At 40.5% G+C, this 16,704-nt stretch overlaps 1 protein-coding gene and 1 long non-coding RNA gene across 3 annotated transcripts; both read left to right on the forward strand.

Annotated features, from left to right (window-relative positions):
* Window positions 1-510: 510 nt before the first annotated feature.
* Window positions 511-9,386, forward strand: fezf1 (FEZ family zinc finger 1). Its single transcript, XM_034201965.1, has 4 exons — window positions 511-1,507; window positions 4,453-4,587; window positions 5,684-5,816; window positions 6,933-9,386. Exons 1-4 carry the CDS (start codon window positions 728-730, stop codon window positions 7,256-7,258), a joined length of 1,374 nt encoding a protein of 457 aa, XP_034057856.1. The 5' UTR covers window positions 511-727; the 3' UTR covers window positions 7,259-9,386.
* Window positions 9,387-11,374: 1,988 nt separating this feature from the next.
* LOC117536878 lies at window positions 11,375-15,491 on the forward strand. Of its 2 annotated transcripts, XR_004567631.1 has the most exons (4): window positions 11,375-11,389; window positions 11,516-11,659; window positions 12,761-12,912; window positions 15,270-15,491. It is a non-coding gene; the product is annotated as an uncharacterized LOC117536878 (long non-coding RNA). The 2 variants fall into 2 exon arrangements; XR_004567632.1 differs by lacking the exons at window positions 11,375-11,389; window positions 11,516-11,659 and adding an exon at window positions 11,714-11,728.
* Window positions 15,492-16,704: the final 1,213 nt, after the last annotated feature.

Raw genomic sequence — 16,704 nt, forward strand, 5'->3', positions numbered from 1 at the left:
TGAGATAAGAAAGCGCAGCTAACTGTTATTTCTCAGGTTGCTTCTTCAGAATATATACACAAGTCTCTAGAGAGCCTTTTCTTTCGTGGATGTGTTTGTTTGAGCATCCAAAAATCATGAGCGTAAAAAATAAAAGGATGAAGACAAAAAACGCTCCGAGTCAAAGTGTGATATTCAAAGCGCACCCAGGCTGAGATCGATGTCTTTAAATCCATTTCCTGTTCAACATCTCGATCCGTGTTCTGTCTCAAGTTCAGCCACATGACAGCTCCGTGTGTCTCCGTGCGTGGAGAGGGGCTGGCGTTAGAGGAGCCAAAGACGCGTCCAAACCTCCTCCACAGCTCCTGACCCCCGCGTTACGTGATTCAAGAAAGAAAAAAATGATGTCACGCAAAGCCACAAGGGGACCTGGGATTTACCAAATACCTTCCAGTTGAGCAGGAGTCCTGCCAAGTGAGGGACGACCTTCCTCCTCCTCCTCTTCCTCCTCTTATCCAGCGGTGACAAGTGCAGAGAATCGACAGCGGAGTATTGAGCAAATTATCTACTTTCCCTGCTCTCTCTTCCTGGACGGTTAACGATCCGCGAGGTCTCGGCTCTCCGCACGCGCTGATTGCCGTCGATAAGGACGATAAGGTGATTTTATTTTTGGAGGGGGGGTTCCCCAGCAGATGATGGGCCGGTGAGGAGCGACCTTCCCCTCCAGCAGCTTCTCATCGCGGCGGTGATGGACGGTCCTCTCCGCCGCCCAGCGGGGATCCTCGGCTCCCCCCCGGCTTCTGGGAGCCAGCCTGCGGGCTCAGACTCGCTCATCTCCGGCAGCAAACCTCTCGCTTTCTCCATCGACCGGATTATGGCCCGGACGCCCGAGCCCAAGTCGATAATCCCGCTCCCCAGCTGGTTCCAGCCCGCTCCTCCCGCGGGGAAACCCGACCCGGCCCCGCTGCACTGCATGATCCCGCTGCTGCCGCTCGGGTATGAGACCGGACACCGGATCAGCATCACCGGGCTGGAACCGGGACACTTTGACGCCTCTTCTCTCGCGACTCCGGCAGACTTTCTGGGTTTCGGGCTGAACTACAAGCACGGTCCCCCGCAGGATGAGTCCTCTCCGGGGCAGTACAAACTGTTCCGGCCGCGCGTCGTGAACCAGTCCCATTTCCCCACCATGGGCACCGTGTGCTACCTGAACTGCACCGGGGACACCGGAGGAGGAGGGTGCGCGCCCCCCGGGCTCGTGAACCTGCACCCCATGGCCTCCTACCTGCTCAGCGCCCGCCACAAAGCCCTCATGGCGGAGAAGAGCGTGAAGCCGGGGTTACAGCAGCAGACGGATCGGTACCCGGTGAGTCAGAGTCAGATCCAGAACTACATGAAGGACCACATCCTCACCGAGAAGATCTTCAAAGGCTCCGCGGCGGCGGCGGCGGTTGCGGCGGCGGCCCGGATCCAAGGCTCGTGTCCCGGGAACAAACCCAAAGTGTTCACCTGCGAGGTCTGCGGGAAGGTGAGTGCTCCTGTTTATTAACCAGGAAAATAAACGAAATGACCTCGAGACCTAATGATTTATGTGTTAAATGAGAGTTCATTCAGAAGGTTTTGGACCAGATTTAAACTAAAACATTTCAGGGAAAGTGAGTCCTGAGTCCGGTATTATTATTATTATTATTATTATTATTATTATTATTATTATTATTATTATTATTATTATTATTATTATTATTATTATTATTACTGACCGGGAAACTAAATAAATCAAATCAAGCTTTATTTGTATAGCCCAATAACATCATGGTATGTGATGGAGTTAAAGCAAACTGAGAAGATAAGATAGTGTGTGGAATACAAATAGAAATAAAACTAAATAAAATAAGATACAAGTAATGACTTCAAGACGTAATGACTTAAGTGTTCATTCAGAGGATGTTTGGAAGGCCTTTGGTGAAAATCCAGATTCAAAGGAAACATTTGTTCAGTCCTGAGACCTGTATTAATAATCAGGAAACTATATGACCTCGAGACGTAATGATTTATGTGTTAAATAGAGAGTTAATTCAGAGGTTTTTATTACTGATTATTATAAGAATGGCCTTTTGGAAAAATCCAGATTTAAAAGAAACCATTTCAGGGAGTCTCGCACCCAGCTGTTATTATTCAAAGGAAACTACATCACTTAAAAACATGCAGCAGGTTAATGTTTAATAAATAAAGTCAAACCGAAAGATTTTATATCTGATTATTATTATTATTAGGATTTCTGTTTTTATTCTGGATGGACTTTTGGATTACCCTTTTGAGGGGATACATTTCAAAGATGTGTTTATTAAAGGTTCATCGTTTTAATCAATTTAAGAATCCAGATTTATGTTACACTATTTCATGGGATTTTGTATTTAAAGGGTTATTTTTGGGGTATTATTGAATCGGATTCAAACCTAAAATGTTGATTATTCAAACTGGTTTAAGAATTTTCTTTTTTTTCAACATCTTTTCTTTAAAAAGTCAATTTTAACGATGTTCATAAAATCGGATTAATTCAAGGTGTTTTTGGGGATAACATGTATAACCGTTGATCATGTAGAGCGGGGGGGTCAAACTCAATTTGATCGCGGGCCACATCAGCGTTATGGTTGCACTCAAAGGGCCGGCTGTAACTTCAAGACTATATAAATATACATATATATTTAATATAAAATAATGTATTATATTACATGATTGCCTCTGCTTTGGATTATTATCGGATAGGGTAATAGCTTCATAATTAACTACGTCTGAAAGCAGAAGTCTCGCGCAAATAATTGCAAGTCTCTTCAGTGAGAATGTCACAAAATGATTTAAGAAGAAAACCCAAATTCTGAAAAAAAAGTCAACATTAAAAAAAAGTCAAATTATGAGAAAAAGTCAAATTTGAGATGCATTGTGGGACATGTAGTTTATGGGCAACGTGCTTCTGTAAATCGGTAACCGTGTAATAAACATATTATTTGCAAGCTCTTGTGGGGCCGCATTACGTGAAGTCACGGGCCGGATTTGGGCCCCGGTCCTTGAGTTTGACACCCCTGATAGAGAGTGAAATTGGCCCAATTATGAGTTATATCACCTCATCATCAGACGATAAAAGGATCTTCATTCCCTTTCATTCGTAAGGAAATCATCTTAATTGGAAAATGATCACATGTCATTTAGAAACATTTTGAGCGGGATGTTTGAGTTCTAAAGTGAACAACAAGTAAACAACAACTAAATAACATAGGATTTAAAACGGGAACAGATTGGATTCATTTAGACTTTCTTTCAGGATCATTTGATATAGCTTCCAGGGAATCTGTCAAAATAAGAGGTTTTTGATTATAAAGACAAAAAGGGTGAGGACATATTGTCACGTCCCCACTAAGGTGTCTAGGGGACCTGGAGTCAGTAACACGCAACAACCAATACGCGAGGGAGTCAGAGTGAACGTTAACACAAGTGTATTCATTTTATAACAAAGACATGACCGTAAATGCTCTTTGGAGGAGGAGGAGGAGGGAGGAGGAGGAGGAGGAGGAGGAGGAGGAGGAGGAGGAAGGAGGAGGAGGAGGAGGAAGGAGGAGGAAGGAGGAGGAGGAGGAGGAGGAGGAGGAGGAGGAGGAGGAGGAGGAGGAGGAGGCAGGAGGCAGCGGCAGTGCAACAAGGAGACTGTGCCAAACAAAAGAAATACATATAAGAAAACCAGGCCTATCTCTATCTGTCCTCTGAACCCACAACTCAAACAAAAGCCTCACTAACTGAACTACTAAGAACTGGACAAAGCAGAATACAATCCACTAACCGTGTGTCTAACATGTGTTACCACGTGATGAAATGTAAAGGGTAGCCCAGACTTACCTAACTCCTCCACCTCCCACCTCACACACGTTCACAAAGGTCGGAAAACAGAGTCCAGTAGAATCAGAACTAAATTAAATGTTGTTAATTCTGCCATTAAATTCAAAACAGTTACAAAACAACAACACAATGAGAGCTCATTGTGTTGTTCTGACAGCATTACACTCAGAGCCCATTGAAGACCCCCGGCAGCTTTAATTAGACTCAGGCTGATCATTAAAAAGCTCCAGATTAAAACGTTCTGGAAAACATCGCGAGCCTTTAAACTGGGACATAAAGGGGAGGGGGGGGGGGGTAAAGTAGTTTCAATGGCATTATTTGTCCTTTAAATTTCATTATTTAGAGTAAAGAGGCTGACAAAGGACTTTCTTATTTTAATTAAACACATCTCATCGCACGGAGAGCATAAACACATTCAAATGTGTGTTTTTCGACAATAAACTAAAATATAATATGTGTTATTTGAAGGGGAATATACAGTGTTTGTGGTGTGTTTTATTAATTTAATGTGTGTTTTATTAATTTAATGTGTGTTTTATTATTTGAATGTGTGTTTTTTACATCGTATTTTTTTTTCTCTCGCAGGTGTTTAACGCGCACTACAACCTGACGCGCCACATGCCCGTGCACACAGGCGCGCGGCCGTTTGTGTGCAAAGTGTGCGGGAAAGGCTTCCGACAGGCGAGCACGCTCTGCAGACACAAAATCATACACACTCAGGTAGGACACACACCTTTAGTCACATCAAATACATGTACATTGTGTAACGTGTGTGTGTGTGTTGTGTGTGTGTGTGTGTGTGTGTGTGTGTGTGTGTGTGTGTGTGTGTGTGTGTGTGTGTGTGTGTGTTTGTTTGTGTGTGTGACCTGACAATCCATTTCAAAGTGAAGTTAATCCATTACATCTATTATTATATTAGTTTTTTAAGGGTGCGTCTCTGAGGCATTTATTTAAAGGTGGTTTTTGATAAGTGAAAACAAATAATTCGCTTTGTTTTTTTCATGTGGTCATGTTTGAATCCCTTAAACACTAAAAAAAGTCCCCTTATCATATTGCTCAGTGATGGTATTCGGACACCTCAAAGTCGAACTGAAATGCTACGTTTTAGTGGAAAAAGTAAACATTAAAATAACGATTGAGCTTTTTCTGCCTCTCAGTGTTGCGTTTGAGCTCCTCCTGTGGTCACTCAACACATCCATATCATTTCAGATAAACTCTCGTGTTTTTTTAATCCTGCAGCAAACAAATAACAAATAAACATCAGACAAAGTTGACACGTATTTAATATGGGGTGAATTGCCCGACACCTAAACTTCCGCAAACAAATGAGAGTCAATGAAACTATGAGTTAACACAAGCTGTGATGTCATGCGATCAAAATCACATGACTTCTCAAATGTCCAATCACAGATGAGGAAGGAGCGACCTTCAAACAAGTGTCCCACATTAGGCTAAATCACCCCGCTTTTGCTTCATTAATGCTACATGAAATAAGGGCCTACATTTCCCATAATGCACCTGGATTGTGTGTGTTGATCATCCCTGCTTCATTTAGACTCTAACTTCTTTCTTGTGCAGCCAAAATGAAATATAATAGATATTGATCGATGTGTGATTGTGTGTGATAATAAATACATCTCCTCCTGTGGTCAATCAACACATCGATATCATTTCAGCTGAATGAGCTCATGTTTTTAAATCCTGCAGCAACTAAATACAAAATATAAATCTGTCAAATCATGTTAAATACAAATAAATAAATAATTCATGTATTTTCTGTGATATTAAATACTTCTCCTCCCGTGTGTTTGTGCAGGAAAAGCCTCACAAGTGTAACCAGTGCGGGAAGGCGTTCAACCGCAGCTCCACGCTCAACACACACACGCGCATACACGCGGGATACAAGCCGTTTGTGTGTGAGTTCTGCGGGAAGGGATTTCATCAGAAGGGTGAGGAAAGAAAGAGTGCTTTTATATATTCAGAGAAGCAGGCTACTCAGATCTGGTACTTGAGTAAAAGAAGAAGGACTGAGATCATGCACAAGACATAAGTTGAAGCATTGTCTGATCAAAACACAGGTGCATTATGGGAAATGTAGGACACAGACATTTTGACAGAAACAGTACTCAGATCTTCTACTTGAGTAAAAGTAGAAGTACTCAGATCTTCTACTTGAGTAAAAGTAGAAGTACTCGGATCTTGTACTTGAGTAAAAGTAGAAGTACTCAGATCTTGTACTTAATAAAAGTAGAAGTACTCAGATCTTGTACTTGAGTAAAAGTAGAAGTACTCAGATCTTGTACTTGAGTACAAGTAGTACCAGAGTGTAGGAATACTCTGTTAGTAAAAGTCCTGCATTCAAAATGTTACTCAGTTGAAAGTAGAAAATTATTCATATTAATATATAAATACTACGGTAGAATATTACGGACATATGTGAATGGTGACCCTTCCCAGCCTTATAGTCTGTGGGATAAAACACGTATTTAATATGCTAATGCTTCACTGATGCTATATGAAACAAGGGGTCCTATACATTTCCCATAATGCACCTGGATTGTGTGTTTTGATCAGACCCTCCCTGCTTCATAGACATTAGAGGAAGATTCTGATCATTTAACGAATATCTTAAATGAAAGTCTTTTTAAGGCCGAACAGCTGTCAAAATGTCCGTGTCCTACATTTCCCACAATGCACCTGGTGTATTTAGGCTGTTTCTGGATTTATTTCAGAGAAATTATCTTTGATTTTGACACTTTTAAGGCCAGTCAAACACAGTCAAAAAACAAAGCGGCAGAGACCGATATATGTATATGAAACTAACGGTCCTACATTTCCCATAATGCACCTGGATTGTGTGTTTTGATCAGACAATGCTTCATTTAGACTAACTTATTTCTTGTGCAGCCAAAAACGGATTTTTATGATAATGAGTTTGACAAAAATGTACTTTATATTGTCTGATTTTGAAGCAGTTTCTGAGATATCATTATATTTATTAAACAATGGGCTCTTTAGTCAAAGTATTTCGTGTTTTCTGACTCCTGCTCTTCGACTCTCTGCAGGAAACTACAAGAACCACAAGCTGACGCACAGCGGCGAGAAGCAGTTCAAGTGTGCAATCTGCAACAAGGCCTTCCACCAGGTGTACAACCTCACCTTCCACATGCACACGCACAACGACAAGAAGCCCTTCACCTGCCCCACCTGTGGAAAAGGCTTCTGCAGGAACTTTGACCTGAAGAAACACATGAGGAAGCTGCACGACCTCAACACCGCGCAGCCCCCCCCCGCAGGCCTGAACCAGGCACTACAAACACTGAAACTGAACTCAAGTCCTGGTCTATGGAGCCCTGAAGGTGTTAGGAAGAAGACTATTTTAATTTATTAGGAACTTTTGCCCCTAAGTGACCAATCAGTGTGCTTCGGTACCCTGGTTCCAGTCATTTGGATCCTCTAATATGTGTCTTTTGGTGCCGAAAATCACAAAATCCTGCTCTCAGATGGCTTCATTTGGACACTGACTTCTGTCTTGTGCAGCCATGAAGTTCTCCAAAACCTGAAGGAGGATTCTGACTATACATGCAAAGAATATATCGAAAAATATCTCATATTTGACTTTTTTAAGGCCAAATGAAATGTCAAAATCAAAGCAAGGCTTAGATTTACATGACAAAACGGGTCCTACATTTCCCACAATGCACCTGGGTTGTGTGTTTTGATCCTCCCTGCTTTATTTTGACACCAAAGGACGATTCTGACAATTTGTTAAAAACGAATATCTTAAATACAACTCAATTGAGGCTGAACAAACTGTCAAAATGTCTGTGTCCTACATTTCCCACAATGCACCTGGATGGTGTTTTTTTCCAGACAAATTGTCTTTTATTTTGACACTTTTAAGGCCAGGAAAACAGTCCAAAACAAAGCGGCGGAGATAGAGATACGTATGAAACTAAGCGTCCTACATTTCCCACAATGCACCTAGTTTGTGTGTTTTGATCAGACCCTCAACAGCTATGAAGTTTTCTAAAACCTATTTTTGTTTAGACGCTTTTCTCAAAAATCTCAAAGTTTACGCAGCAAAAGCTAAGACATCCTGATTAGGCTTCAAAAACGAAGACTCCTACATTTCCCACAATGCAACTGGATGGATTGACTGGATAGACCCTTCCTGCGTGTCTATCTCTTCAAAACCCCAAATACTCTGTCTGTAACGCAGCTTTTCTGTCATTAATTTGTCATTTAAGTATCCGAGAAGGAATAAAAAAGCTAGTGAAGTTCCCCTTTAAATTGTTTGACACAGAAGATAACCGATCGTGTCGCATCCCAGATGAAAAGTTGACAATCATGATGGAAGTATCGCTGTAAAATATTTGGCCGTAAATCCAAAACGACCAACGACAATCAGTATTTTTTGGTCCCTGTTAAAAAAAGAGACACATTTTCACATAGAACCAATGAAGTCCAACAGTATTTGCTCACAAACGGTGACATTTCACGCTTGTTTTTGGTCAATGAAAGGCACAATGAGTAGGAAAATAAAACAGAAAACATCCCATGTGAACATCTCGAAGCATGTGGCGGCACAACTCTCTGAGTGGATGTTTTTTATTTTGCTATTTTTGGGACGATAATGGACGTAAACCCAAATAAAAACGGAGCGATCAGGTGCTATAACGTAAGCACACGATCAAGGAGAAGCGACGAAAACACACCATTGAAAAAACCTCAAATATAGGAACGCAAAACATCAAGTGGACAAGGATCTTTTTAAAATAAAAGCTGCACGGATACGCACATTACCCTCTTGTTGAACCTGTGAAAAAGGACCAACTTTTTAATGTTGTTGTTCACAAACCGCTGCCAACAAATCCTACTCATTGTGCTTTTAAGCTCAAGGGAATACATTCAATGAAGACGGACTCCTACAACTCCTACAAATAAACCAACAGTTTCCATTCGTTTCCTGGAAGAAACACAGGACTCCTCTCAGGCCTCTTGACCCGTTCCTCTTGAACTTGACCCTTCGTGACCCCTGGAGGCCCCTCAGACTCAATATAAGGTGACCTCTCTGACCCCCAAACGCCTGGAAACGTCGGACTCTCTGCTCGCGTTGGACTGAGGACACTTCAGAGGACAAACTGAACTTTAAACTCCTCTGATTATTAGTCAATTATATTATAATGGTGGCTAATTATCATGTCCTTAGTCATCAGTGATTACTGGTTTTCATTATTTTGCATCTCAGGATGTGGGATTGATGACACCAGAGATTAAGTGGAGATGAAACAAGACACAAGTAAAAACCTGATTTACACCAAGGTTTCAACCCCGAAGTCTTTGAAACTAATGTTATATATTCTGTCTTAGTCAACAAATCCCATAAACAGACCAAACCAGGTGATTTTATGCAACTAACTAAGTATTGTGTGTGTGTGTATCAAAGTCTAATATATCTTCTTTCTCTGTGCCATAGTGCGCCGTTGTCGTCCAAAAATATTAAAAAGTCATCATAATTTTGCATTTATATACATGTTCTTTTATTACCTTGAACACACGCTGTACTTTATTCTGACTCAATCCCACACACACACACCATCCTGTTGACACACACACACACACCGTCCTGTTGACACAAACACACACCGTCCTGTTGACACACACACACCGTACAACCGTCCTGTTGACACAAACACACACCGTCCTGTTGACACAAACACACACCGTCCTGTTGACACACACACACCGTCCTGTTGACACACACACACACCGTCCTGTTGACACAAACACACACCGTCCTGTTGACACACACACACACCGTCCTGTTGACACAAACACACACCGTCCTGTTGACACACACACACCGTCCTGTTGACACAACACACACCGTCCTGTTGACACACACACACCGTCCTGTTGACACAAACACACACCGTCCTGTTGACACAAACACACACCGTCCTGTTGACACACACACACCGTCCTGTTGACACAAACACACACACAGAGCACCAAATGTGGATTAATCCGCCGCTGAAAATAGTCCCCAATAAATGCACTATTGCCTCCTGTTTGTTTAAAGAGGCCATATTATGCTATTTGGGGTTTTACCATGACTGGAGTGCAGTGGCAATTCCCCATGCATAGCCCCCCCCCCCCCCCCCCCCCCCCCCCCCCCCCGGAGCGGAGCAGCGCAACTGAAAATATGAGCTTTTGACGGCGCGCTATGCATGGGGCCCCCTGAAGGGGGTTACCCGACATGTCGTTGCAGTAAATTAAAGGGTGTTTCATGTTGTCGTTGCTGTGGACCTTCTTAATCTACCTTCTTTGGGGGCCCCCTTCTGGTCCGGGGCCCCAAGCAGTTGCCTGCCTTGCCTGTTCGCAAGGTGCGCCCCTGCTGGAGTGTGTTATTTAAGTATTACCATATTACAGACTTTCTAGCTGCACCCACTTTCAATTTGACATCATAAAAAGATGTTAAGATGGATACAAAGGTTCATGATCCTCCTTTTTATTGACCTGCAATGGTATTCATATTACAAAATGACGGTGGAAATAACAACAATATTGCATACAAGCTGTAATATTCTTCGACCTTAAGTACCACTATAGTTCCTACACTGTTGGTGGGTTTTAACTTCAGTACCATCCCTTCACCTCCACATCTCTGGTCCCGTCCGTCTGTTGTTATTTTTTATTTAAATCTCAGGATTATTGTAAAAAAAAAAAGGTGTTTTATGATATTTATTTTAAATTGTACTTCTGTTATACAATAAGAATCATGTTGTGGTGAAGGTTTGGGGCCTCCTGCTGCAGACGCTTAACATGGAACAAATAATAAATAAAATCAACTGCGTGTAATCACTCGTTTAATTATTTTTACTTAATAATACAAATATTTAACAAGGCCTGTAAAATGCATTTTGGCCGAACACATGAATACATTTAATGATATTTCATAAACACAGACATACTAAAAGATCATTTTAATTACTTTATGTACTGCTAGGTAACTTCACTTTAAATCATAGAGCCTATAAGAGTTTGTTTGTTGATTGTTATCATTAATTAAAATCTGAAAAGTCACTGAAATAAATAAGTAGAAAGTAAAATATCTGCCTTTAAAATGCCGTGGAGTAGAAGTAAAAGGTGGCATAAAACAGACATACTTATATTAAGTACAAATACCTTAATTTTATTACAGTTTTTGAGGAAAAGTATCCAGTAACTTTCCAATCCTGATTATTTTCCGCTGTTTATATTTCCAGTCACATAAAGTCAGTGAAAAATAAGCTTTACTGTGATTGGCTGAGCGGGAGGCCGTTCCTCAATTCTGGATGCTGATTGGCTGAGACACGTTGCTACTGTCCAGACCTTTAAACGCTTCGCGCGGTCTGAAACGACCTCCGAGATGTCACGTAATTTCTTGTAGATGGGCGGTGACATTAATTTATCTCCATCTGCACGCATTTGGAAATGTACCCTACTTCCTCCCTCTTTGTTAAAACATGATATAAACGTATGTGCGTTTGTTTAAAATAAATAAAAATGCTCGTAACATACACGGTGATACAGCTCCGACACCGCCCACACGGGGTGCACAGTACATCAAAACAAGGTTAATTTATCTAACGTTCCTCTACAGAGAAATTCCATCCATTCCGTCCATGGATGCAAAGATCTGCTTCGACTTCCACAGCGGAGAACTACATACTTCAGCAGAGCAAACCGGAACCTGGTGGTAACTAAGTACATCAACTCAAGCTCTGTACTTAGGTACAATTTTGAGGTACTTTGACTTTACTTGAGTATTTTAATATTAGGCTATTTTGTACTTCTACTCCACTTCAGTTCAGAGGTAAATGGTGTACTTTTACTCGTATGTATCTAATACCTTTAGTTACTTTCCAGATCTGGATGAATGATGTGAAATATAATCAAGTCTTAAATCAGTAGCCTACAATAGGCCTATCTGAGTATTTCTACTTCTTCTCAAGTACAAGATCTGAGTACTTCTACTTCTACTCAAGTACAAGATCTGAGTACTTCTACTTCTACTCAAGTACAAGATCTGAGTACTTCTACTTCTACTCAAGTACAAGATCTGAGTACTTCTACTTCTACTCAAGTACAAGATCTGAGTACTTCTACTTCTACTCAAGTACAAGATCTGAGTACTTCTACTTCTACTCAAGTACAAGATCTGAGTACTTCTACTTCTACTCAAGTACAAGATCTGAGTAGGCCTACTTATGCTTTTACTCAAGTACAAGATATGAGTACTTATACTTTTACTCAAGTACAAGATCTCAGTACTTGTACTTTTACTACAAGATCTGCGTACTTCTACTTTGACTAAAGTACAAGATCTGAGTACTTCTACTTTTACTAAAGTACAAGATCTGAGTACTTCTTAAGTTCTTCCACCTCCGGGCAAGTGACGTAGTATGAAATGTAAAAGTGTTCAAAAGCAAATGTGAAAAATTAATATGTTAAAGTGTGAGGTAGTACTTGTGCTGAAGTCTTACCTTTCAATCACAGCATATTGTTAAAGTGGGTTTAACCTGTTATCCTCCTGAGTCTTACAGTTTTAATGTTGTTATTGTGATTTGTGTTTACTGTATCTCATTTAATGTTTTGTATGTGTATTTTACACTCCGCTTTGTCCATTGTTCTTGTCATTGCATGTATCTTTTAGCCCCGTGTTTGTTAATCTGTAAAACCCAGTGAGACAAACCACTTTGTGATATTGGAAATATAAATAAGCTTTGATTTAAACCTGAATCAGCCACCTTTAAAACTTCTTACTGAAAGCTTTTCTTCTCGTAAAATGTTTGATCATAATCTGTAATTAGATGTAAAGTTGTTTAAATACTCTCTTTCCAAACAGAAACGTTGCTGTTTGGCTTTATTTTGAAAGTCTGCCCGGAAACGGATTAGTTCACCGTGCGGAAGGATCACCTCTGCGTGACTCTCCGGAGCTCCTTCCTCACTTTCCCTCTGCAGGAGCCGGCGTGGTGAACTGAAGCCCGGCCACAAAAGGTGAGTTTGACCCGGACGCTTCTCCACATGCAGCCGCTGATCGATCCAAGTATCGGTACTTTATGTATTGTGTAAACATGAGGGCGTGTTGAAGTGTTGGATCTGATCCAGGATCTGACCTAAGAGTCTGCAGCTGGAGGTTAAAGTTGCCTCAAACTCCATTCACTGTGTTACCCATTTAAATCTCCTTTCTGAGGGAGTCAGTGCTGGCTTTGACTTTAGGTTCATATGAGTTCATTGTTTATATAACATTTAAATATAGCCGTGTAGCACTGATATTAACACAGTGGCTGTCAATACTAGACAAGGCTCAGGATTATAGTATTGTTTTAAAGTGTTTAGCAAACAGTGGGTTTCCACTGGTTCCCAACATGAGGTCTGTGAGGGGGAAGAAGTACAACGGTCTGTTACTTAAGTCAAAGTAGAAGTACTCCGATCTGTTACTTGAGTAAAAGTAGAAGTAATCCAATCTTAAACTTTAGTAAAAGTAGAAGTTCTGACATCTTGTCCTTGAGTAAAAGTAGAAGTACTCGGATCTGTTACTTGAGTAAAAGTAGAAGTACTCAGATCTTATCCTTGAGTAAAAGTAGAAGTACTCAGATCTTATCCTTGAGTAAAAGTAGAAGTACTCAGGTCTGTTACTTAAGTAAAAGTAGAAGTACTCCGATCTTAAACTTTAGTAAAAGTAGAAGTACTCAGATCTTGTCCTTAAGTAAAAATAGAAGTACTCAGATCTTGTACTTCAGTAAAAGTAGAAGTAGATCTTGTTTGTCTGATTTAATACTTGATTATATTTCACATCATTCATCCACATCTGTAAAGTAACTAAAGGTATTAAGTACATGTAGTGGAGGAAAAGTACACCATTTACATCTGAACTGTAGAGGAGTAGAAACCACTAAAGGTAACAATTGAAAGTACCTCAATATGCTGGGATTAAGGTGGAAATGGGAATAAAATAGAGCAAATAATTAGCCAAATTAATTCAGGTGGAAATGTGTACTGTTTTTAAATTGATTTAAACTACTTCGCTAACAGTCCCACTCTTTGTAACCCTGAACCACCAATTAACATTTGTTTAATCTATAACCAAACCAGTGTTAAAACAATCATTTACACAGGGAAGCTATATGCGCTAAGCTATGCTAACCAAATGCTAACTGAACTCTTATATTTAACATACAGTTATCAGAGTCATATCAATATCAAAAATAGCACTCTGTATTACACTGAGCACCTTTTACACACATTCACAATACGATGTTATTAACTGGAATAATCAGAATCAAGTTTATTGACAGCTACGTTTACAAGGAATTAGCTTTGATGCTATGATGGTGCTAACATAATCAACATAAGTTGTAAGAGAAGGTCAAACCTTTAGCATTAAAAAGACATACAGATACGTTTTTAAATATACAGAATATACCAAAACACTCAGTACAATGAATATATGACAAACTGAAGTGTGTTGTATTTTAAAGTGAAGGGCTGTGCAGAAAATATATTCAGAAATATGTGCAAATTAGGAAGAGTGTTTCTCTTTGGCTTTATTCTAAACACCTGGATATTTATTGTTGTGCATGTGCTGCTCATGTCTTTAAACCCTTCATGGTGTGTTTTATGTCCTCAGCAGTTGAACTAGTGTGTTGTATTTTTCTGTTTGGTTGTTTCTTCTGGTCCTCGAACACCACCTGTCCTGCAGCAGCTCTCTCCCAGCAGCAAACTTTACCCGACCTCTGACCTCTTGAGTCATATTTCATCCTGACTGTCAGGTTTTATTCCCACTCTGTTTTGTCCGACGTACAACAATGCACGGTGCAAAGAAACCTCTCCGAGCTGTTGTTTTATGATATTATCTCTATTGGCTTTGTGTAATTGATTATGCAAGTCAGTGTGTGTCGAAGGGCTGCGACTAATCACTATCTGTTTAACCTGTTTATTTGCAGATTTCTGTTTTAAAATTAATGGTTTGTGTTTCAGTTTTGAAGGTCCATGAAAATGTGTCTTTATATCCACTCAAAAAGTATCCTATAATACATGTTCATAGTAGTTTAGGTTGGTCTTTTACTATGAATACTAACTTATTCTGTGTATTTATAGAGTTTATTTGATAAGGATACTCTATAGATATATATCCCTCACTTTTTATATGAAAATATTTACTGTATTTATTTTAAAGCAGTAATGCCTTGTTTACTTGCTGCTGTGATAAAATGATTTCCCAGACAGGGATCACTTAAGTTAATCTTATGTTATCTAATGTAATGCATAGAAAAGCAGGAAATCTCTATATTTGAGGGGCTGAAATCACATATTTGTCTGTTGATGGACTAATTGTCGCCCCAATTCTGAAGCCATGTTCAGACTCCTCAGTCACGGAGGTCAGAGGTCGCGCCGCTGCCTCTCAGTTCAGCGAAGATATGACCACCATCGAGCCGTCATGGCTATCCGCCGTGAGGACATCAACCCCTGGGAGAGGAGGGCGCCGCTCGCACCGAAACACGTCAAAGAGCTGACCAACGCCGGAGTCAAAGTGCTGCTACAGCCATCCAATCGGAGAGCAATACACGAGAAGGTGAGCAGAAACACGGAGGCAACGTCCTTTAAAATTACACCTGGTTTAGTATATTCACTCTACTTTGAAGTAAAGTACTTTACTTAACTTTACTTAAAGAGTCCTCTCCTGCTGATGTTCAGGTGTATATCAGTATGTAGTGTCTCTACTTTAAAGAGTCCTCTCCTGCTGATGTTCAGGTGTATATCAGTATGTGTTGTCTCTACTTTAAAGAGTCCTCTCCTGCTGATGTTCAGGTGTATATCAGTATGTAGTGTCTCTACTTTAAAGAGTCCTCTCCTGCTGATGTCCAGGTGTGTATCAGTATGTAGTGTCTCTACTTTAAAGAGTCCTCTCCTGCTGATGTTCAGGTGTATATCAGTATGTAGTGTCTCTACTTTAAAGAGTCCTCTCCTGATGATGTTCAGGTGTATATCAGTATGTAGTGTCTCTACTTTAAAGAGTCCTCTCCTGCTGATGTTCAGGTGTATATCAGTATGTAGTGTCTCTACTTTAAAGAGTCCTCTCCTGCTGATGTTCAGGTGTATATCAGTATGTAGTGTCTCTACTTTAAAGAGTCCTCTCCTGCTGATGTTCAGGTGTATATCAGTATGTAGTGGCTCTACTTTAAAGAGTCCTCTCCTGCTGATGTTCAGGTGTATATCAGTATGTAGTGTCTCTACTTTAAAGAGTCCTCTCCTGCTGATGTTCATGTGTCTATCAGTATGTAGTGTCTCTACTTTAAAGAGTCCTCTCCTGCTGATGTTCAGGTGTATATCAGTATGTAGTGGCTCTACTTTAAAGAGTCCTCTCCTGCTGATGTTCAGGTGTATATCAGTATGTAGTGTCTCTACTTTAAAGAGTCCTCTCCTGCTGATGTTCAGGGTGGATATCAGTATGTAGTGTCTCTACTTTAAAGAGTCCTCTCCTGCTGATGTTCAGGTGTATATCAGTATGTAGTGTCTCTACTTTAAAGAGTCCTCTCCTGCAGATGTTCAGGTGTATATCAGTATGTAGTGTCTCTACTTTAAAGAGTCCTCTCCTGCTGATGTTCAGGTGTATATCAGTATGTAGTGTCTCTACTTTAAAGAGTCCTCTCCTGCTGATGTTCAGGTGTATATCAGTATGTAGTGTCTCTACTTTAAAGAGTGCTCTCCTGCTGATGTTCAGGTGGATATCAGTATGTAGTGTCTCTACTTTAAAGAGTCCTCTCCTGCTGATGTTCAGGTGTATAT

This window comes from Gymnodraco acuticeps, unplaced genomic scaffold, assembly GCF_902827175.1.
Source record: "Gymnodraco acuticeps unplaced genomic scaffold, fGymAcu1.1, whole genome shotgun sequence".
Classification (NCBI taxonomy): Eukaryota; Metazoa; Chordata; class Actinopteri; order Perciformes; family Bathydraconidae; genus Gymnodraco; species Gymnodraco acuticeps.

Coding starts and splice junctions, on each gene's coding strand:
- fezf1 (XM_034201965.1), top strand. CDS start 728: ATGGACGGTCCTCTCCGCCGCCCAGCGGGGATCCTCGGCTCCCCCCCG. Junction 4,588..5,683: donor ACAAAATCATACACACTCAG/GTAGGACACACA, acceptor GTGTTTGTGCAG/GAAAAGCCTCACAAGTGTAA. Junction 5,817..6,932: donor GAAGGGATTTCATCAGAAGG/GTGAGGAAAGAA, acceptor GACTCTCTGCAG/GAAACTACAAGAACCACAAG.